Below are 23,263 nucleotides of genomic sequence, written 5' to 3' on the forward strand. Positions count from 1 at the left end.
AAAGAATGGTCGCATATATCATGTGGATTCTGTTTCATTGATATGAATGGCACCAATTTGTCATTTACATAGTTAACAAGTACATAAATCAGAGATAAACTTCGTAATGTTTTGATTTTTTTATCAAATGAACTGAAATATGTTTATAATGCAAACAAATATAGACAAACCTTTCAACATTAACCTTTCTCTACACCACCTTGAAGGTCACTCGATAGAAAAACAAGCACGTTTGCGGACTGCGAGTCGGCTAAATGACTTACGATATCATTGGTATAGATCATTACTCGAAAAATAAAATTATTATTATGCATTCATTGTGATTTACAGGAATATAAAATTGTCTTGTTTTCACACATTAGATAAGCACCCAACACTTTAAAAAAAAAAACTAATGTCTATCTCTTGTTTAGAACCACGGTTTAGAACTTGGTACAGACATTTCCTTAGGCGGCAGAAAATGAGAATGATGACTCGGTACAAAGGAATATACATACCGGAAATAAACTCCTCATAGATACTAGGATTGAAATTTGATACTTGCGCCTTATATTTACGCCAGACACGCGTTTCGTCTACGAAAAACTCTTCAGTGACGCTCGAAAAAAATGTTTAAAAGGCCAAAAACAAAGTTGAAAAGCATTGAGGAAATACAACTAATACCGGCGTCACACATCAGCGTATAGCTCCGGCGTGTTAAAAATCATTTACGCTGCCAATATGCTTTAAGCGTGTATTGGGCGTACTAGAAGCGTACCTAAGGCTAAGCGTTTATCCGGTGTTCAAGAAACGAATGTTGGCGTATGTTGTATTTTTTTTTATGCTGCATAAATATTTCCTCGGGTTGTAGCGTTCATCAAGCGTATTTACTTTCCTTCAGTGGCTAGAGGTATAGGGGGAGGGTTGATAATACATAAACATGTTTATCCCCTCCGCAATTTTGCGCCTGTCCCAAGTCAGGAGCCTCTGTCCTTTGTTAGTCTTATATGATTTTTAATTTTAGTTTCTTGTGTATAATTCGGACTTTATTTTGACGTCCATTATCACTGTACTAGTATGCATATTTTTTTAAGGGGCCAGCTGAAGGACGCCTACGGGTGCGGGAGTTTCTCTCTACATTGAAGAACCATTGGTGGCCTTTGTCTGTTGCCTGTTCTTTTGTCGGGTTGTTGTCGCTTTGACACATTCCCCATTTCCTTTCTCAATTTTACCTTTGTATTTCGACGTACTTCAAACTTATGCAACACGCTTTGAACGATTGCTAAGCGTTCCTATGGCGTGCAACTAACGTATACCGACTTTGTCAGTTTTCTCTGTACGTTTGGTGCACGCTGGTCTATCCGCCAATGTGTGACGCCGGCATAAGGTAATCTATTCCTAAGGTAGATAAGCCTTAGTATTCAAAAGAAAACGCATGGAATTTAACCAGCTGAATTGCAACACATGACAGATTCATAGATGTTACAGACTTTGAACAGACAAAAAAATAAGGCTGATTGATAACTTGGCGTAAATAATAAATTCATACGAATTCGAGCGGCCAATCAGTCCATATAACGCTAATTAGAAGTGACACACCCTTTTAATGAAATGCAGAGAAAAAAAATTAAAATAAAAGTGCTTTCTATAAGGATACTGTTGCACCGTATTGTAATTTTTTCGTCATAAGTACATCTCATTTTTTTTCATGTGAAAATATAAACTCAAGGTAGTAAGACTATTGTCGTGGCTAAATAACTCTTAACTGACACGATTTAAATTGTCCAACCCATTAACAGACTGTATTCCCCTAATATTCATAAAAATGTGGTATAACTCAACTTATATAACAATTATGAAATATTTATCAATGACAATTGATTTTTTAGAACCAAAGTACTACTTTGTGTCCTTTAAATCATATCTAAAAATGGTTTTTGGCCTTTTATCTAAAATATTGCTATGCGTACAAGCATAAAAACCACATACTTGCGCGACGCCTTTTCGTTTTACTTAAAATTGCGCAGGCTATGCATTTTTTTTTAATTGTGGAAAATGTTCTATGATAGATATCATTTTGTCAGACACTTTTCTTTTTTTGATGTGATTCTCATAATGTGCCAAAAAATCTATATATTTAACAGAGTTCAACATTAAATTGTGAGTTTTACTCTTAACAGACTTTAGCCAACCCGATTAACAGACCCACCGCCGATATAGCCGCATACTCAATATAGATTAACTGACCTATCTCTCGGTTAACCGAGTGTCGGCCGTGATTTAGGTTAGATACTTTTAGCTCGCTTGGTTCGAATCCCGACCGGGTCAAACAAAGACGTTAACATTATTTTTGGTATTTGTTGTTTCAACGCTAAACTAGCGGCATTTAAGAGTAAGAGCACATACTTGTCGGCTCGGAGTCAGAAATGTTTCCGGGCAGGGTGACTGTTCTTACTACGAACTAATATATTTTGAACTTACGCGTTAAAACACCGACTGATCGTGTCGGTCTAGTACAAGCAGGGTTAATACTCATATTATACATTTTGTATTCACAAGTTATCGTCCTGAATATTCATTCTGAAGTTGTCGCGGGACGTCATTCATTATCAGCGTTTTTGTTATCGTTAAGAAAGTGTTTTTTTTTTCTGCTGGTTTATATTACACTCCATTTATTTCCACTGATCGAAATTAAAAAATGGCAGGTAATATTTCAACCAAACACTTGTGCCTGTTGGGATATCTTTAACGGTAATTAATATTTAAGCAATATGCCTTTTTTAAACCTTTGACGGTAAATAGTATTATATTAACTTTGTATTTTTATACGACCGCGAAAATTAAAATTTGTTTGGTCGTATATTGGTATGATGGTGGCGTCATCGTCGTCGTCGTCCGAGGACATTTGGTTTTCGCACTTTTACTTTAGTAAGAGTAAATAGAAATCTATGAAATTTAAACACAAGGTTTATGACCATAACAGGAAGGTTTGGATTGATTTTGGGAGTTTTTGTCCCAACGAATTAGGGTCCAAAAGGGTCCAAAATTAAACTTTGTTTGATTTCATCAAAAAATGAATTAATGGGGTTCTTTGATATGCCAAATCTAACCGTGTATTCAGGTTCTTCATTTTTGGTCCTGTTTTCAAATTGGTCTACATTAAGGTCCAAAGGGTCCAAAATTAAACTTAGCTTGATTTTAACAAAAATTGAATTCTTGGGGTTCTTTCATATGCTGAATCTAAACATGTACTTATATTTTTGATTATGGTCCCAGTTTTCAAGTTGGTCCAAATCGGGGTCCAAAATTATTATATATAGTATTGTGCAATAGCAAGAAAATTTCAATTGCACAGTATTGTGCATTAGCAAGAAATTTTCAATTGCACAGTATTGTGCAATAGCAAGAAATTTTCAATTGAACAGTATCGCGTAATAGCAAGAAATCTTCAATTACACAGTATTGTGCAATAGCAAGAAATCTTCAATTGCACAGTATTGCACAATAGCAAAAAATATCTAATTGCACAATATTGCGCAATAGCAAGAAATTTTCAATTGCACAGTTTTGTGCAATAGCAAGAAATATTTAATTGCACAGTTTTGTCCCGTTTTTAAATTGGTCTACATTAAGGTCCAAACGGTCAAAAATTAAACTTTGTTTGATTTCAACAAAAATTGAATGTATGGGGTTCTTCAATATGCTGAATCTAATTTAGATTTTTAATATTGGGCCCGGTTATCAAATTGGTCCACATTGAGGTCTAAAATTCTAAAATTGAACATTATTTGATTTCTTTAAAAATTGAATTCTTGGGGTTCTATGATATGCTGAATCTAACCATGTATTTATATTTTGGATATTGGACCATAATAAGTAAATGTCCAATTCATAATTTTTAAGTTTTTAAGTTTAAGTTCTTAGACCACATTCATTCTGTATCAGAAACCTATGTTGTGTCAACTATTTAATCACAATCCAAATTCAGAGCTGTATCAAGCTTAAATGTTGTGTCCATACTTGCCCCAACTGTTCAGGGTTTGACCTCTGCGGTCGTATAAAGCTGCGCCCTACGGAGCATCTGGTTTATTCATGGGACGGTTTGAGCTTATTAATCTGTATACACATCTTTCTATAACAAAACACTATATTGACTCTTAATATTTGGATTTTTCTGTGTCGTTGGGTTGCTGTCGCATTAATGTATACTTTTATCTCCTTTTATTCAAAACCAAAGGATTGACTTGGGTATAGGAATATTGACATCTTTGGACCTCTCCCGTCAGACTGTATACCCTTGCTAAAGGATGCGCCCGATTTAGCTGTTCAAATGTATAAATACGCAGCTTCGTTCGGTCGAAAAAAAGGAAATGTCGTATATCCGATGTCTGGTGTAGTGAGAGTTTCACGCTATCTATACGTTAAAGACCCATTTGAAAAACCCTTTGAGGGGGAAATACGATCTACATAAACGCCTAGAAAACCAACATAAAGGCAACTACCCATCAGAGTGAAAACCTTCCCCCAGCACCGCCCAGGCATGCCATTTGGGTATATTATGAATCGTTAAATATACTAAAATATGTGAACGTAAGCCAAAAATATATTTAATCGACCCCTATCCCCAAGTTCGATAGCAAGACGCCAATATTGACCATATCAACACCTGATCTTTTCACCCTAGGGACCAAACTGAGCATATTATTGGTCTATACATGGTGTCATGTTCATCATAAAGGACTTGACTAACTTCAAATGTGTTTTCCAACATAAATAGGTGCTTCATTACGCAGAAAGAACGATAAACCATCATAAAAGCCTAGACACCAACATAAAGGCAACTACATTTACCAATAAGAGTGAAAATCTTCCCCCAGCCCCGCCAAGGTATGCCACTGGGGTATAGTATAGCTCAAATTAATGCGTAAGGTGTCTTCTACATGCCTGAATCTTTATTTATACTAAAATACTTTAGTATGTAAACGTAAGCCAAAAAAATATTTTATCGACCACTACCCCAAATTTGGATAGCCACACGCCAATATTGACCATACCAACCCCGGATATTTTCACCCTAGGGACCAAACTGAGCATATAATTGGTCTATACAAGGTGCCATTTTCATCGTAAAGGCCTTGTCTAACTTTAATATGTGTTTTCCAACATAAATAAGTGTTTCATTATGGATAACGATAAACCATCATAAAAGCCTAGAAAACCAACATAAACATGATAAAGGCAACTACCTATAAGAGTGTAAACCAACGAAATTAAATTGTTATCATAACTGTATAATTCCAGACTTCTTTCACCAGTCTGAGGGAACTTGAGATTACTATTTTAACACTCTGTATAATTGCAGACTTCTTTCACCAGTCTGAGGGAACTTCAGATTACTATTATAACACTCTGTATAATTGCAGACTTCTTTAACCAGTCTGAGGGAACTTGAGATTACTATTATAACACAGTGTATAATTGCAGACTTCTTTCATCAGTCTGAGGGAACTTGAGATTACTATTATAACACTGTGTATAATTGCAGACTTCTTTCACCAGTCTGAGGGAACTTGACATTACTATTATAACACTCTGTATCATTGCAGACTTCTTTAACCAGTCTGAGGGAACTTGAGATTACAATTATAACACTGTGTATAATTGCAGACTTCTTTCACCAGTCTGAGGGAACTTGAGATTACTATTTTAACACTCTGTATAATTGCAGACTTCTTTCACCAGTCTGAGGGAACTTGAGATTACTATTATATCACTCTGTATAATTGCAGACTTATTTCATCAGTCTGAGGGAACTTGAGATTACTATTATAACACTCTGTATCATTGCAGACGTCTTTCATCAGTCTGAGGGAACTTGAGATTACTATTATAACACTCTGTATCATTGCAGACGTCTTTCATCAGTCTGAGGGAACTTGAGATTACTATTATAACACTCTGTATCATTGCAGACGTCTTTCACCAGTCAGAGGGAACTTGAGATTACTATTATAACACTGTGTATAATTGCAGACTTCTTTCATCAGTCTGAGGGAACTTGAGATTACTATTATAACACTGTGTATAATATCAGACTTCTTTCACCAGTCTGAGGGAACTTGAGATTACTATTATAACACTGTGTATAATATTAGACTTCTTTCACCAGTCTGAGGGAACTTGAGATTACTATTATAACACTCTGTATCATTGCAGACGTCTTTCACCAGTCAGAGGGAACTTGAGATTACTATTATAACACTGTGTATAATTGCAGACTTCTTTCATCAGTCTGAGGGAACTTGAGATTACTATTATAACACTGTGTATAATTGCAGACTTCTTTCATCAGTCTGAGGGAACTTGAGATTACTATTATAACACTGTGTATAATTGCAGACTTCTTTCACCAGTCTGAGGGAACTTGACATTACTATTATAACACTCTGTATAATTGCAGACTTCTTTCACCAGTCTGAGGGAACTTGACATTACTATTATAACACTGTGTATAATTGCAGACTTCTTTCACCAGTCTGAGGGAACTTGAGATTACTATTATAACACTCTGTATAATGGCAGACTTCTTTCACCAGTCAGAGGGAACTTGAGATTACTATTATAACACTGTGTATAATTGCAGACTTTTTTCACCAGTCTGAGGGAACTTGAGATTACTATTATAACACATTGTATAATTGCAAACTTCTTTCAACAGTTTGAGAGAACTTAAGATTACTATTATAACACTCTGTATAATTGCAGACTTCTTTCACCAGTCTGAGGGAACTTGAGATTACTATTATAACACTCTGTATCATTGCAGACTTCTTTCACCAGTCAGAGGGAACTTGAGATTACTATTATAACACTCTGTATAATTGCAGACTTTTTTCACCAGTCTGAGGGAACTTGACATTACTATTATAACACTCTGTATAATTGCAGACTTCTTTCATCAGTCTGAGGGAACTTGAGATTACTATTATAACACTCTGTATAATTGCAGACTTCTTTCATCAGTCTGAGGGAACTTGAGATTACTATTATAACACTCTGTATAATTGCAGACTTCTTTCATCAGTCTGAGGGAACTTGAGATTACTATTATAACACTCTGTATAATTGCAGACTTCTTTCACCAGTCTGAGGGAACTTGACATTACTATTATAACACTCTGTATAATTGCAGACTTCTTTCACCAGTCTGAGGGAACTTGACATTACTATTATAACACTCTGTATCATTGCAGACTTCTTTAACCAGTCTGAGGGAACTTGAGATTACTATTATAACACTCTGTATAATTGCAGACTTCTTTCATCAGTCTGAGGGAACTTGAGATTACTATTATAACACTCTGTATCATTGCAGACGTCTTTCACCAGTCAGAGGGAACTTGAGATTACTATTATAACACTGTGTATAATTGCAGACTTCTTTCATCAGTCTGAGGGAACTTGAGATTACTATTATAACACTGTGTATAATTGCAGACTTCTTTCAGCAGTCTGAGGGAACTTGACATTACTATTTTAACACTCTGTATAATTGCAGACTTCTTTCACCAGTCTGAGGGAACTTGACATTACTATTATAACACTGTGTATAATTGCAGACTTCTTTCACCAGTCTGAGGGAACTTGAGATTACTATTATAACACTCTGTATCATTGCAGACTTCTTTCACCAGTCAGAGGGAACTTGAGATTACTATTATAACACTCTGTATAATTGCAGACTTTTTTCACCAGTCTGAGGGAACTTGAGATTACTATTATAACACATTGTATAATTGCAAACTTCTTTCAACAGTTTGAGAGATATTAAGATTACTATTATAACACTCTGTATAATTGCAGACTTCTTTCACCAGTCTGAGGGAACTTGAGATTACTATTATAACACTGTGTATAATTGCAAACTTCTTTCAACAGTTTGAGAGATATTAAGATTACTATTATAACACTCTGTATAATTGCAGACTTCTTTCACCAGTCTGAGGGAACTTGAGATTACTATTTTAACTGTATAATTGCAGACTTCTTTCACCAGTCAGAGGGAACTTGACATTACTATTATAACACTCTGTATCATTGCAGACTTCTTTAACCAGTCAGAGGGAACTTGAGATTACTATTATAACACTCTGTATAATTGCAGACTTCTTTCAGCAGTCTGAGGGAACTTGACATTACTATTATAACACTCTGTATCATTGCAGACTTCTTTAACCAGTCTGAGGGAATTTGAGATTACTATTATAACACTCTGTATAATTGCAGACTTCTTTCATCAGTCTGAGGGAACTTGAGATTACTATTATAACACTCTGTATCATTGCAGACGTCTTTCACCAGTCAGAGGGAACTTGAGATTACTATTATAACACTGTGTATAATTGCAGACTTCTTTCATCCGTCTGAGGGAACTTGAGATTACTATTATAACACTCTGTATAATTGCAGACTTTTTTCACCAGTCTGAGGGAACTTGAGATTACTATTATAACACTGTGTATAATTGCAGACTTCTTTCATCAGTCTGAGGGAACTTGAGATTACTATTATAACACTGTGTATAATTGCAAACTTCTTTCACCAGTCTGAGGGAACTTGACATTACTATTATAACACTGTGTATAATATCAGACTTCTTTCACCAGTCTGAGGGAACTTGAGATTACTATTATAACACTGTGTATAATTGCAGACTTCTTTCACCAGTCTGAGGGAACTTGAGATTACTATTATAACACTGTGTATAATATCAGACTTCTTTCATCAGTCTGAGGGAACTTGAGATTACTATTATAACACTCTGTATCATTGCAGACTTCTTTCACCAGTCAGAGGGAACTTGAGATTACTATTATAACACTGTGTATAATTGCAGACTTTTTTCACCAGTCTGAGGGAACTTGAGATTACTATTATAACACATTGTATAATTGCAAACTTCTTTCAACAGTTTGAGAGAACTTAAGATTACTATTATAACACTCTGTATAATTGCAGACTTCGTTCACCAGTCTGAGGGAACTTGAGATTACTATTATAACACTCTGTATAATTGCAGACTTCTTTCACCAGTCAGAGGGAACTTGAGATTACTATTATAACTGTATAATTGCAGACTTCTTTCACCAGTCTGAGGGAACTTTACCACTCATAATGCGGTTATGTCAGGACATTGAACGGAGGTCAAAGAGAACAAAAAAACTTTCGACCTCGATCAAAGGGAAACAAACGAAATTTTGTTAGTAGTTTACCACTCCAGATATTTCCGGACTTCTTTCATCGATCTCAAGGAATTCAATTAAAATTTCCACCCATGGTCTGGTCATATCCGGATATTCATTGGAAGTCACAGGAAACCAAGCAAAATTGTTATTGTACTACTCCGGACTTCTTTCTCTGGTCTGAAGAAACTTATTGAGATATCCACAGGTGTTCCGTATACGTCCGGACTTTCGTTCCTGGTCAAAGGCAGTACGACGAAATTGCTATTATACCACTTATAATTAATGGACTTCTTTCGTCGGTCTGAATGAACCGGCGTTTTACTTTTCTGCAATTTGGTACTACGTTTCCACATTAACATTCCTACGTTTCAGCAATTTTGTAGTACTCTTTCCCGCATTTTTTTTACATTGATTTTGTTAAAGGTTGTTTACGTTTCTGCATTTTTATTTTTAATGTATGCCTCCTTCGTTTGCCAAGTAAACCTGGTGCATGTTTTTTTTTTGTTCTTCTGTAGTGTTTGGTGTAACCTGCTACTTAAAATACTATTGGGTTATTTTGGCATTAATATTCGTCTTAATATGTCGCTAATGCCATTTATTTTGTTTTAATTGTAATTTGATTGATTGTTTGTTTAAGAAATAATTCATGGAAGCCATAGATTTGTTGGAAATTTACACATGGCCTGGGCCGTGATATTCGAATTTTATCCTAAGCGTTAGTATATACACCGTGCATATGTCAAGAATCAAAAAGTCATAGTCTGGTCAAGAGTTCCATGTTAAAAATACACACAGCAGTCCTGCACGAAAGTTCATCATGGTACACGTAACAATGTCTTGTGTCATGATGCACTACACATGGCAAATACAGAAAATCTAGGTCAGAGACAGAAACAAAAGACATATAACAGAACTCAATTGAACGGTACTTGTATTGCAGTTAACTACAATTGCATTCAACATAGAACATTAACTACCGCAACACTGCAAAGTCCAAACCGTCTTTCACAAAAGTTTGAGCAGTATTCTTTGCAACGATTATCTAAGTGTTAATTGAGAATCGAGTTGTGCAGTTAGGTCTATAAATTAAAACGGTAAGATTAGACATTAAAACACTAAAAACTACGGTTTACCATTAATTTCTAACCTAACCATGTGATAGTACTATGGTAAACTGATGGAAACACATGATAAGTCATAAAATTGAATATTTGAAATAGTACGAATAGAACAATACAAAACAGAGTTGTGAACAAAACATAAGAATTTTTAATCACAATGCAAAATAAGGAACAGTATTAATTCATCTAAAATGTACGCTTGCGTTAAACAATGGAAATTAACACTGTATATTTATATAAACGATCAATCTTGTTATTATAGAAATAAATAACTGACAATGACTCAATCAGCAAACTCTGACAATTAATAGGGCTACAGGTGTAAATTTGACATTAATCACAATAAATGTGCCGCTTTATAATGAAATCATTATTTTGACTCATTTCTGGCTTAGTTTTGATTTTTGATTAAAACAACACTGAAGTCGTGTTTCTGCCTTGATCACAACCATAGATATTGTACAACAATTATCAAACTTGCGATATAACCTACCTAATATATACTCGAAGACATTCTTTTCTATTTTAATCATTCCTGGTTCTTGAAATTGTTTTCTTTTTTCTTTCATGTATTCCGTTTCGTTTTATATTTCTGCATATTCTTTATCTTTAATTTCGTTATGAGCTTCTTTAAATATATTTCTATTTGTCATTATTTGTACTTTGATTTCCTATTTTGTTCTTCGATTTCGCGATTTCTCTTTTTATTGCTTAGCTTGCTAACGCGCATTTTTTTCAAGTTGATATATTTTGAAATCATATATTTTAAGTAGATTATTTGATCTTTAAAAGCAAAAATGGTAAAACATGCTACACTGAGGAACAAGTGATCAGAATGCCGATACTTCGATCTCATTTACAACATATTAATTGGAAGTATTTTTTTTTTTTTTTTTTTTTTTTAAAGTTGTTGGCATTCCTATTTGAACGAACTGTTCAAATCTCATTGTAGATTTCCTTTAATATGATTCGAGGTTACTTTAAAAAAAAACAAAAGATGTACACCAAGATAAATTGATCATGTTCTTTCCAATATTTATCAAAGCTTTTCTGCTTGGGTTCCACTGGAATATCCTCGACCTGGTTTTTAGACTTGTATCTTGCATTTGATATACGCGGTCATCTCAATACCAGAACAGTTAACAAGTTTAAGCGAGACGATTTGTAATTTTTGACGACCTTAGCAACAGGTATCAAAGGTACCAGGTTTATAGTTTAATACGCCAGACGCGCGTTTCGTCTACATAAGACTCATCAGTGACGCTCTGATAAAAAAAGTTGTAAAGCCAAACAAGTACAAAGTTGAAGAGCATTGAGGATCCAAATTTCCAAAAAGGTTGTGCCAAATACGGCTAATAGGGTTATCTCTTCCTGGAATAAGAAAATCCTTAGTTAGTTTTTTCGAAAAATTCCAAGTATTGCGACCTTAGCAATTTATTATATACCAACTTACCAATATGGGATATATAATTCCAAAGTCTTTCTTTATTCAACAGCTTTTATCTGCTACTCAGACTTTAAAAACCGTCACCAGTGTCTGAGCAGAAAGTGTATGTGAAAAAAATCATTTCGTCCTGTTTCTAAATACGTTCTTTTAAAGATACAAAGATCTTGTTGATAGATATAACATATCAACTTCAAAAATAAAACATGATGGTCTTGAAGTTTAGATTCTAGATACTGACGTTGTTTATCATCTTAATTACTTGTCGTAATTCGCTTTGTTCGTATATGTTCAACCTTTACTAGAACACACCCGCAAAATCGCGGGCATTCAGACCGGCCGTAGTGTAAAGTATGTAAAGTGTTGTTGGAAGAACTTTGTAAAATATTGAATGACTGGAGAATTTCAGCAAATGTATCATAAGTCATAGGTTATTGGGGACAGGAAAATGTTTTTTTTATCCCTCCTTCTCCATTTCCAAAATTCCCAATTTTTGGTTTTCTATCAATTTCAATATGAACATACATTTAGTATATTATGAACATTTAAGTAAGGAACCTGTAATTCAGTGGATGTCGTGCGTTTGTTTATGTCAGAGACATATACAAGTATTATGAGTCTCTGTTTATGTGTTACATATTTGTTTTTCGTTCATTTTTTGTACATAAATATGGCCGCGAGTTTTCTCGTTTGAATTGTTTAACATCGTCATTTCGGGGCCTTTAAAAGCTGAGTATTCGGTATGGGCTTTGCTCGTTGTTGAAGGCCGTTCGGTGACCTATAGTAAAGACGGGACAATATCCGGATGCCTTTTTTCTCGTTTTTCTCCCAAAATAACTCAATCTGAATAATCATATAAATGGATGACAAATGCGACTATGCACTGTACTTATAGGAAACAGAGGCGTGTTGATTAATTTATTGTGGAAAGAAGAGAAGCGACACCCAAAATGAGGTCTTCTCGTTTAATAGTATAGATTGTTTTGTTCACTTTTGATTGTCTTCTTATGACGGGGCTCGGTACTTGTGCCCCCTTTATTGTGTTGTGATGTGATCATTTTTTATCTTTCTTCCATTTTAGCTTATGTTATTGTCTGTTCTGTACTTTGGTGATATTTATTAGTCTAACAAAGATTATGTACAAATATTCAATGCTGCACAAAGTGTTGGAGAAATACTTAGTAGATCAATGTTAAACTCTATAACATAAAATTGAAAGTTTTACTCCTGATGATAGCGGATCTGTCATAATGACTAGATCTATTGATGAAGAATTGAAACATAAATATAGCAATATATTATGATACATGAATAATTTTCATATCAAATTATATTAAGATCCTAATGCCTCTTGAGGTGATCATCCCAAGCTTTTTTTTCTGCCAACACACTAAAAAAGTGTCGGTTCATATATATATCATTCAATATATGATGCGTGGTTGCATGGGTGTTTTATAATTATAACAAAATATGTCCGTATGTATAACAACTCCCTGTATAGCATCTAAAGATGGTAATAATCTTGTAATCCTGTCGAAACTGATAACTCGTTACTCAGACTATTTACGACGTCCTCACATTAAATCCGTTGGATGTGTAATTTATTGCTATTTAAGTCTGTAAGAGCATGATATATTAATTAATTGTAATTGGCGTTGAACTAGTTCAGTATCTACGAGTTCTCTTATTTCGGTGCTTCGTGTCTATTGTTTGACATCGTATTGTTTTGTGTGCCTCCTACTGATCTTAAGTTAGACACATTGTAACTGATTTTTAAAGTTTGTTAATATGATGCGCTGCTACACCAAATAAGAAGAGGGTTCAGTGCTCACAAACATGTTTAACCCCGTCACGTTGCTTGTAAAAGTCATGAGTCTATAGGTCAGTGGTTGTCGTTGGTTCATTTCGATCATATTTGTTTTTCGTCAACTGTTTTGTTATAAATTAACCCGTTAGTTTTCTCATTCGATTTTTTTCACAAAGATTCTTCCTTTGATACATTTACGAATACATGTGATTGCAATAGCCGCGATGGCTGAGATTGGGGTTCAATAACTACCTCTTTTTTATGGCACACATAAGACAACAGAAACAAATGTCATATTCTGCATACGATGTATTATGTCTAAACACAAGTTTTCCTCTAAATATAAAGAAAGAAGATGTGGTTTTATTGTCAATGAGACAACTATTCACAAGAGACCAAATGATAAAGAAATTTAAATATGTAGGTCATCAAACGGTCTTTGACAATGAGCAAAGTACATACCGCATAGTCAGCTATAAAAGACCCGAAATGACAAATGTAAAACAATTCAAACAAGAAAACAAACAGACTAATTTACATTCAAAATGTTTTACGAAAAATAATATGTTAACGCATCAACAAACAACAACCACTGAATTACAGGCGTGTTCAAACATGTTAGCGGGTTCGAACCCTCCCACTATCCTGGGAAAGTGTTGTTACTGTACAACATAAGAACGAACTATACAAATCAAATGAACAAGGATTAACTCATCTGATGGATACCAGGCCCGTAGCCAGAAATTTCCAAAGGGGGGTTCGTTGGACTAACAAACTCGACTTTAACAGTCACAATTCGAACAGAACATCGACTTTAACAGTGCTTATTTGTTTTCAAGGGGGGGGGGGTCGTCCGAACCCCCCGAACCCCCCTGGCTACGGGTATGGATACAAACTGAAATATATCTAACAAAAATCCGGACTGGACGTGGCCGGGTACTTGTACATTCCAACAACAAAAAGATACTAATTAGTACAGATCTTAGAGTAGTCGCAGTTACTGACAGCTAGTTCAAAGTCAATAACAACTAATTAAATAATCATGGATCTAATACTGAATTGATGGGTTTCTTATTCATGTAATGATTCATTAAAGAGTTCATTGCAGCCTTTATCCCAATTTTTAAAAGTGGGTTTGTCTTCACATTTTCCCCAAAATTCGCTATATCACGAATAAGACAATGAGGAAATTTGAGCCATTGGTAACACATGAAATTAGAATGTACATTCTCAATAGGGTAAAAGGTTAAAAAGACAAAACACATTTCGTGTTCTGTTCCCTCTCCAAACGATGTTGTTTCGTTCCTAGAAGTTGTGTCATAAGTACAGGTTACTCGCAAGTCATCGCCAGGTTGTATTTCTATTGGTGGATTGTGTCTGAAATAAAACACAAGATATCCGTTGAAAGCATTATTATTAAGAGTTATAAGAGTATTTATTCGTATTTATTTAATTTTTGTTTTTCAAATGACAGTGTGAGTCAGTTATGAAAAAAGTAAAAACACAAAAATACTGAACTCAGAGGAGAATCCAATCAGAAAGTCCATAATCACATGGCAAAATAAAAATGACAAAACACATCAAAAACGAATGGACAAGAACTGTCATATTCCTGACTTGGTACAGGCATTTTCAGATGTAGAAAACGGTGGATAAAACCTGAATATCCTTTATGTACTTTCACATTTTGTTTTGGCTAAAGATACATGCAGTTATGCGTATTAAACCATGAATTTCAGAATTTTTTAGTTTTAATTACTACTGTATTCGTCTACGACCGAAAACATCTGTTCAGTAAAGTCATATTTTTTGCAATGACTATTGAGTTACTAATATCAATTCTACATTGGCTAGATGTATAGGGAATGGTTGAGATTTCACAAAACATGTTTAACCAAAGTGCATTTTGCCTTCAGTTTGATATTCTAATATGTTTTTTTTTTTTATTTTGAAATTAGAGGGCAACTGCGGCCCACATCCGGGTGCAGGACGTTCTTGCTACGTTGAAGACCCATTGGTGGCCTTCGACGGTTATCTGCTCTCTTTGACGTATTCCCCTTTTCTATTCTCAATGTTATGTGCAAGGGAGAATTGACTTTACATGGGCTTAGTTATTTTGTTTGATCAATTGCTTACCCTTACTACGTTCAAACACACTAAATTAGTTTTTAAAAAAATAGGCTCTGAAAGCTTTTTGGGTGGTAAAAAATAATTCGAAAATGGGCATCGATCGTATAAAACGAACTTGGTGCATTTTCTTTTCTGTAATTAAATAAATACTTTTCAAAACAAAAAAAGTATGGAGACATTTTCAACTGTTGTAATTATCGATACATTTTTTATTGATATGTGTTCAATTCAGAACTTGAGACCGTACGTCTGTCGTCAATTTCATGTATGCCGACGACAGCAGGAACGATAACTCGTGACGTAACGACATTCGGTATCTTGTAACTTTAAGACTAGATCAATGTTGACATGCACGTGTGTACATACTGGTGTCTTACTTTATTCCTTAGTTTGTTGTTTGCATGATATTTCCTTGAACATTAACCAATCAACCAAAAATTAAAACATGATGATAGAAGTTTTTACCGATCTTGACCGCCTACACAGCACTCTTACGGTCAGTATTATCAAAATCAAAACATAAAATTCAACAATGGTTTAGAATATTAAAGAAAAACGTGCCAAGTTAACAAAATCGGTATCAAACATTTATTTCTGAAGACTGTTATTGCATATTTAACTAGCGTCACTGTCCAGGTAAGGGGTGTCATTTTGGTTGCTTGTCGAGAGTTGTCTCATTGGAAATTATACCACATCTTCTTTTTTATATTAAACTTAATGGTGCCTACGGTAGCTTTATTTTCTATTTATAATGTAACAAGTAAAGTATGCATTGAAAATAATACTTACTTTTGTATGTGTTGTCTGTGGAATGAATAATTATCTTGATCTGAGATTATATTGATTAAAGAACCATTTCGATATTGTTCTACTCTTTGTTTTCGACCTGTAAATTTAGAGCATGATTATAATGTGTATGCTATCAATAAACCAATTGTAAACAATATTATTAAAATTTATTTTCGTTCGTCTTACAGCCGATTGTAATGAGTGTGTAGGTAAAGATTATATCTCTAGTTAGCTTGCTTGCTAGCTGAACCGAGAAGTCATTATTAGATTAGGTAAACTGCCCTCTTTAAGAGTAGACTAGTCCGACAGATAATCAATATATCTGTCTGTAGGATTAGACTACTTCAAAAGGAGGGTTGTATACCTTACCGAATGACTTCACAGTTCAGGTAGCAAGCAAGGTAACCAAAGATATCAGCTTTACCTACACCCCCATGCAATCGGCTGTAAATTATCATCTATATAGGTTTTAAACTAAAGTTTATCACCCTGGCAAATTCTTATGAATTTGAAAGGTCTAGAGGGCCTACTGCTAGGAAAAATACCGACCCCTATTCTGCATACTCAGATAATTTATTATTAATTTGTTCTTGTCCTATATATGCATGAACTCATGCCATTGAACGTTAGAATAAGCTCATAAGCAATCAATCTAATAGTATGCTAGTGTGTTAATGGAACTATGGCACTTTGTCAATCAAACGATATTTTCTTCAAACGTTTATATTAATGCATAAAAAAACGAATACGAGAAAACTCGGCCTGGAGACCGAGTACAATCAGACTGAACAATAAGACAACTCGGACTGTCTATAAGGGCAGCTCAGACAAAGTATAAAAATGGAGGATTTAAACTAAAAATAATTGAAAACAATAATTAAGTGTTATCTTTTGACTCGCACCCAAACAATAAATTAACTCATCATAGATACCAGGATTAAATTTGCTAGACGCTCGTTTCGTCTACAAAAGACTCCTCAGTGACGCTCGAATCCAAAAAAGTTCAAAAAGCCAAATAGAGGACGAAGTTGAAGAGCCTTGAGGACCCAAATTCATAGAAGATTTGCCAAATACACCTAAGGTAATCTATTCTAAGGAAGAAAAGCCTCAGTATTTCAAAAATTCAAAAACGACTTGACAACCATGATCTTATTATTATTTTCTTTCTTGTAAGATAGACACTATCGTAAAGTGGAAAGGGATTAATATAAGTTGCAAAAAAAACTTGTTTCCCAATCCACTATAAATAAATATGTTTATACTAAACACTATCGTATTAAATGTCAAAAGTATTTAAATAAGAAAACGCATATAAATCCCCCGATCTACTTCAAGAAATGTAAGTAATTTAATATTCTATAGAGAAAATAGGTTCAAACCATGTTTCTCTGTCCACTCTTTTGGTCTCGAGCCAACATGACGACCCGGAAACACTTAGTTTGTCTTGCATACTGGAGGGAAGCGTGTGTCTTACTTCTAACCTGTTGTCTCTGATAGAACAAATTATCAAATTTCATGTTGAACGAATTCTTTGGTATTCGAATTTAAAACTGTTACAGTATTTTCTTACTCACCTAAAGTATGCATGTGATTGCTTGAAGAATGGATGTATATAGGTCCTTTGAATTCACGTTTCGTGCATTGTCCAGAACAGTTCCCTTCAACTTTGACCTCAGATTGTCCTGGACCCAAATGAAACATAGTCTGACCGACAGATAAAACGGCAGCATTATATGATCGCAGTGCTGGAGTGTAATACAAGGTCATTCCTGAACTGTCTGTTTGAATTACACTATTTTCAGAGTTTTGCCAGTGAATCTGGAAAATTTATTTTTATGTAAAAAAAGCTACTACAACAATCATATAACCAACAAAAAAAAATGAGTGGAGCTGAACATTTTGAAATAAATCCAGTCTTGGTGCGGTTTCGCCACAATGGCTCACCGAAGATTTTCACGGTATAAATGGTATAGAAATCCATTGATCAAGCAAGATTTTTTTGTTGGAAAAAAACTTTAATTTAGCAAGAAACTAGAATACGATTTAAACTTGTTGCGGACTATGAAAACACTTAACTCAATTTAAAAAAGTATGTATTAGATGAAAATATAGTATCCAGTATGTACATTTTGCTTATTTGAGCATAGCCTAAGTCGTTTGGGTTAACATTGTTATTCGATATTGCTGTATACGTTTCTAAACAGTGTATTAAAATAATAATTGACAATTGGCCGTTTCAGAATCTAAAGGACTATGGGTAATTTCATTGTTTGTATCCCAAAATGAAAATAACGTCACGTCATTGGTTGAATTTCCATTGTTTAGGACGTTTTTAACCAATCCCGACGTTTTGGTGTACACTTTTGAAAATATTACCCAGAATGCATTAGATTCTGAAACGGCGAATTAACATGTTAAACTAAATAGCTGACCTGTAACATAAACCTGGTAAAGCCGTGATTACCAATTGGGATACCAAACTGGTCAGGAAAACATTCACCATCGACACCAAGAGTCCAGAAAGTCACAATACGACAATAAGAAGGTCCTTCAATAGAATCACAAGTACGTGCCTCGTTCACTCTGGGCTGATTCTCTGTAAGTAAAATCAATATTGAACTCAGTAAAAATCAGTATTGAGGAAGTTCGCTACTCAGTTTCAAAATAACAAACTTTTCATAACACTACTATATATTGATAGGGGATCAATAAAGGAACCAAAAGTCTAGAGCAAAAATAAAATATAATAGGTCAATAGTTATCAAAGGTACCAGGATTATGATTTAGTACGCCACACGCGCGTTTCGTCTACACAAGACTCATCGATTATACCGGCGTCACACATCAGCGTATAGCTCCGACGAACACCGGGCGTATTTAAAATTCATGTACGCTGCCAACACGCTAGTAATTTTGGATGCATTCAACCTGTCAATCATATCTGTAACGTGTGCAAAACGAGCTTTAAGCGTGTATTTGGTGTACGAGAAGCGTACCCAAACGTTTATCGGGCGTTCAAGAAACGTATGTTGGCGTATGCCTGGCGTTTGTCTAACGTAGATAGAATGCACTCTATGAAGGAAATAAGTTTCTTGAACGTATTTGACACGCGTCCCGGTCGTATCTTGGACGTTCAATTATGGGGTGTTTGTTACAAACACACCTGCATACGTTTAAGTTAAAGTCGAACAAACTTGAAGCGTATACAACGTGCCCTAAACGTGTCTCAGACTTATCTGTAGCGTATTCAACACGCTTGTATCGTATGTTGCTTAAAAATTTCCTCGAGTTGTAGCGTTCGCCAAGCGTATACCTTTGTATTTCGACGTACTTCAAACTTATGCAACGCGCGTTTAACGATGGATTAGCGTTTCTCTGGCGTGCAACTAACGTATACCGACTTTGTCAATTTATTCTGTACGTTTGGTGCACGCCGGTCTATGCGCCAATGTGTGACGCCGGCATAACGCTCATATCAATGTGCTTGTTTTCGAGATATAAGTTAGTCATTGATTTTTATCTGCGGGAAAATGTTCTCTCTTGATTTTTCATAGCTTAATCATTGACAAGTTTAATTTCTCAGAAACTTTTCGGTTAATTGGCAAAATGTTTGAAGGAATTTCAAATGGATAAAACCAGAGGATTCCGAAAATCTGACAAACATTCGAAAACAGGACAAGCGAACATCCTTAACGATCAAGATACAATTTTATAAATCCATTCATAAATACATGTTATAAACTCATAGATACAAGGATTAAAATTTTATATATTTGCCAGACGCGCGTTTCGTCTACAAAAGACTAATCTGTGACGCTCGAAACAAAAAATGTTAGAAAGGCCAAATAAAGTACGAAGTTGAAGAGCATTGAGGACCAAAATTCCTAAAAGTTTTGCAAAGTTCAGCTAAGGTAATCTATTCCGGAGGTAAAAAAGCCTTGGTATTTCAAAAAATCAAAGTTTTTTAACAGTTAATTTATTATTCTGAACATATCAATGATAACTCAAGTCAACACAAAAATGCTGACTATTGGGCTGGTGATACCCTCGCGGAAATAAATCTACACCAGCAGTGGCATCGACCCAGTGGTTGTAAATAAACTCATCATAGATACCAGGCAGGATTAAAATTTTATAAAAATTATATTCGCCAGACGCGCGTTTCGTCTACAAAAGACTCATCAGTGACGCTCGAATAAAAAATATTGTGCTTTAAGTTTATTTAAGTTTTCCGGATTGCCAAACATTTAACATACCCTATGGATGTAACTTCATAAAAACGAGTACTGCATGAAATATTAAATTTGAATAACTACTACGGAAATAACCGTATTTGAATATTTTAAACCGTCAATTATGGATTCGACTGATGCAAATGCAATTTGACTGGCGACGCGGCTCGTCAATTATTTATTATAGCATTGAGATATTTCTTTATGCAACCTATGCATGAAATACAAGTTCAATATACATGATATAAGGGTATTGTTTGCAAAAAAATAATTAAGATTTATAATCATAAAAGTGTTTACACATTCATTTGATTTCGATGATTTTTGCTTTGTTTATAATATGTTAATCTGTTTTCATCGCACAAGGTGTAAATAAATAGTACAGACCTACAGCATCGCATCCAAAAAGTATAACATGATGAACAACACGTCTGTTATCAATGTGAGGCTTAAAAGCAATCACGTGATAAGCTCCATCCAATGGTACATGTAGGTGTGTACATATGTATCTACTGCCTTTCTGTTGCACTTTAGTTTTTGGAATTCTCAATGTCAACTCTTTAACATCTGAAATAATACAATGTGAAATATGATAATCTCATTGGTAGATATCGTAAATGCGTCTGTATACACTCAAGGACTATTTATATGATTATAAAGGGCCTGGATTATGTGGGTCTATCAATTCTGTATTCTGTTTAGGGATGTACTTAGGTGAAGTTTAGGAATTTGTGTTAAACGTTCGGACTCTTTGTTTTTTTCCAATGGTACAGGGTTAACTATATTGCCTCATAACAGCAATTTTTCTTTTCATATAAGACTTCAATAGTTCATAAAAGTTCATTTACCAAGATTTAAGCAGATCGATATTTATTTTCTTTCGATTTGATAACCAATTACATTACCAATGCAATTATAAGGTAAAAGTCCTAGTCAGCAATCCCGTAATTTTTTAAAACTCAAATATCTCGAAAAGGAGTCAACAACCTATCAATATTTTAGCTTATTTTGTTCCTAAACTGATGCTCTTTCGACATATAGTATAAATCTTAAATTCTATATTTTTAAAATTTCACTCAAGGTGGTACCTAACACTACAGGGAGATAACTCTGTAAAGTCAGCTAAACGTTTAAATTACGTTGTGTTATAAAAGGAATATTAAGCTTCTCAATGATCAAAATTGGTGTTTGTCAAACTGCTATATAACCAGTGCAATTTTTCTGACAAAACGGTTGGTTCAAAATTTTTGAAATTTTTATATATTTTCGTTAAAGGGTCAAAGTAAATACTTTGACAAAATTTTATGAATATTAAACGAGCCAAATTAATTTTAGTGAAAGTGTTGGGTACCACCTTAAGTTCAATCCTTACGCTTTTAATCCCTTTTTCTCTTTATTTTATATTTTGTTGTCCATTATTCCCAATTGTTATTTTTGAACCCCATTATTCTCTATAATTTCATTTTTTTTGCCGATTAAATTTTTTATTATTTTTCATTTTCTGGCCCATTTCCCTCGGCCTGTAGTGTTTGTCTATTATACTCTATTCTGTAAACCCCATCCTAACTCTCATTATTGTCTCAATTCATGATCATTATTCAAAAGGTACTATTTTTAAAATATTGGTTGTGTCACTATTGTTTGCGGCAAAAAAAAAAACAAAAAAAAAACAGAAAAAAAAACGCAAAAAAGAGAAATAAATATCTTAGAACCTATATTTAACATGTTTAAACCAAATGTTATCATACTAACCAGGGTCGTCTTGGATTGAAGGACAATGAAAAATGTTGTCATCGCATTTCAACCATTTATTCTTCTTTCTGCAGTTTTCGCTGTCTGTTGGTTCACAAATTCCTGAATTGACAAATATAATCAATTAACACATTATGTGAAAATGCACAAGACAACTCTCCTGAATAGACTGAATTACAAATTTGCGAGACAAGTGAGGAATATGAACTGAATGAACTTGCACATAAGCTTTTATTTACCAGATAGACAACAAACTTTCACATTAACAGTCTCCGGGACAAGTTTGCAATTCCGCTGAGTGCAAAAGTTGTCACCTTAATTTTTGAAGTTAAGTCAAAATAAAGTTGATAACTTGGTTGGTATTGGTTCCCTGATATTTGTCCTAAAATTTTTTGTTTCTAGCACCACTGTTGAAAAAGTTATGCCCCTTTTTTCAACAATTTCCTCAGAGGAAAAGTAGTTTTCCTCAAGGGAAATCAAATTTCCCTGAAGGAAAAAGATTTTTCCTCAAGGGAAATTGTTTTTTCCTCAAGGGAAAAAGATTTCCCTTAGGGAATTTGCTGCATAATTATTTCCTTTGAGGAAATTCTATTTCCTTAGAGGAAATTCTTTTTCCTTTGAGGAAATTTGCAGCTTCAAATTTTCCTTTGAGGAAATACTTTTTCCTGTGAGGAAATTTGTAGCTTCAAATTTTCCTTAGAGGAAATACTTTTTCCTGTGAGGAAATTTTTGACAAACACTTTTCCTTGGAGGAAAATTCAAGA

At 34.4% G+C, this 23,263-nt stretch overlaps 2 protein-coding genes across 5 annotated transcripts in view; one reads left to right on the forward strand and one right to left on the reverse strand.

Moving 5' to 3' along the window:
- The window catches only part of LOC143047351 (putative inhibitor of apoptosis), a 248,916-nt gene that overhangs the window by 34,875 nt on the left and 190,778 nt on the right, over window positions 1–23,263 (forward strand). The window lies entirely within an intron of this gene.
- LOC143047346 (tyramine beta-hydroxylase-like) overlaps window positions 14,629–23,263 on the reverse strand; it is a 30,077-nt gene continuing 21,442 nt past the window's right edge. For both annotated transcript variants that reach the window (XM_076220380.1, XM_076220379.1), the window contains exons 5-10: window positions 22,500–22,601; window positions 21,135–21,314; window positions 18,948–19,111; window positions 18,090–18,333; window positions 16,516–16,612; window positions 14,629–14,973 (exon numbers count right to left, since the gene is read on the reverse strand). In XM_076220380.1, the coding sequence (XP_076076495.1) occupies window positions 14,637–14,973; window positions 16,516–16,612; window positions 18,090–18,333; window positions 18,948–19,111; window positions 21,135–21,314; window positions 22,500–22,601 (1,124 nt within the window). In that variant the 3' untranslated portion in view covers window positions 14,629–14,636. The remainder of the gene's footprint in view (window positions 14,974–16,515; window positions 16,613–18,089; window positions 18,334–18,947; window positions 19,112–21,134; window positions 21,315–22,499; window positions 22,602–23,263) is intronic.

Source organism: Mytilus galloprovincialis, chromosome 10 (genome assembly GCF_965363235.1).
Source record: "Mytilus galloprovincialis chromosome 10, xbMytGall1.hap1.1, whole genome shotgun sequence".
Taxonomy (NCBI): domain Eukaryota; kingdom Metazoa; phylum Mollusca; class Bivalvia; order Mytilida; family Mytilidae; genus Mytilus; species Mytilus galloprovincialis.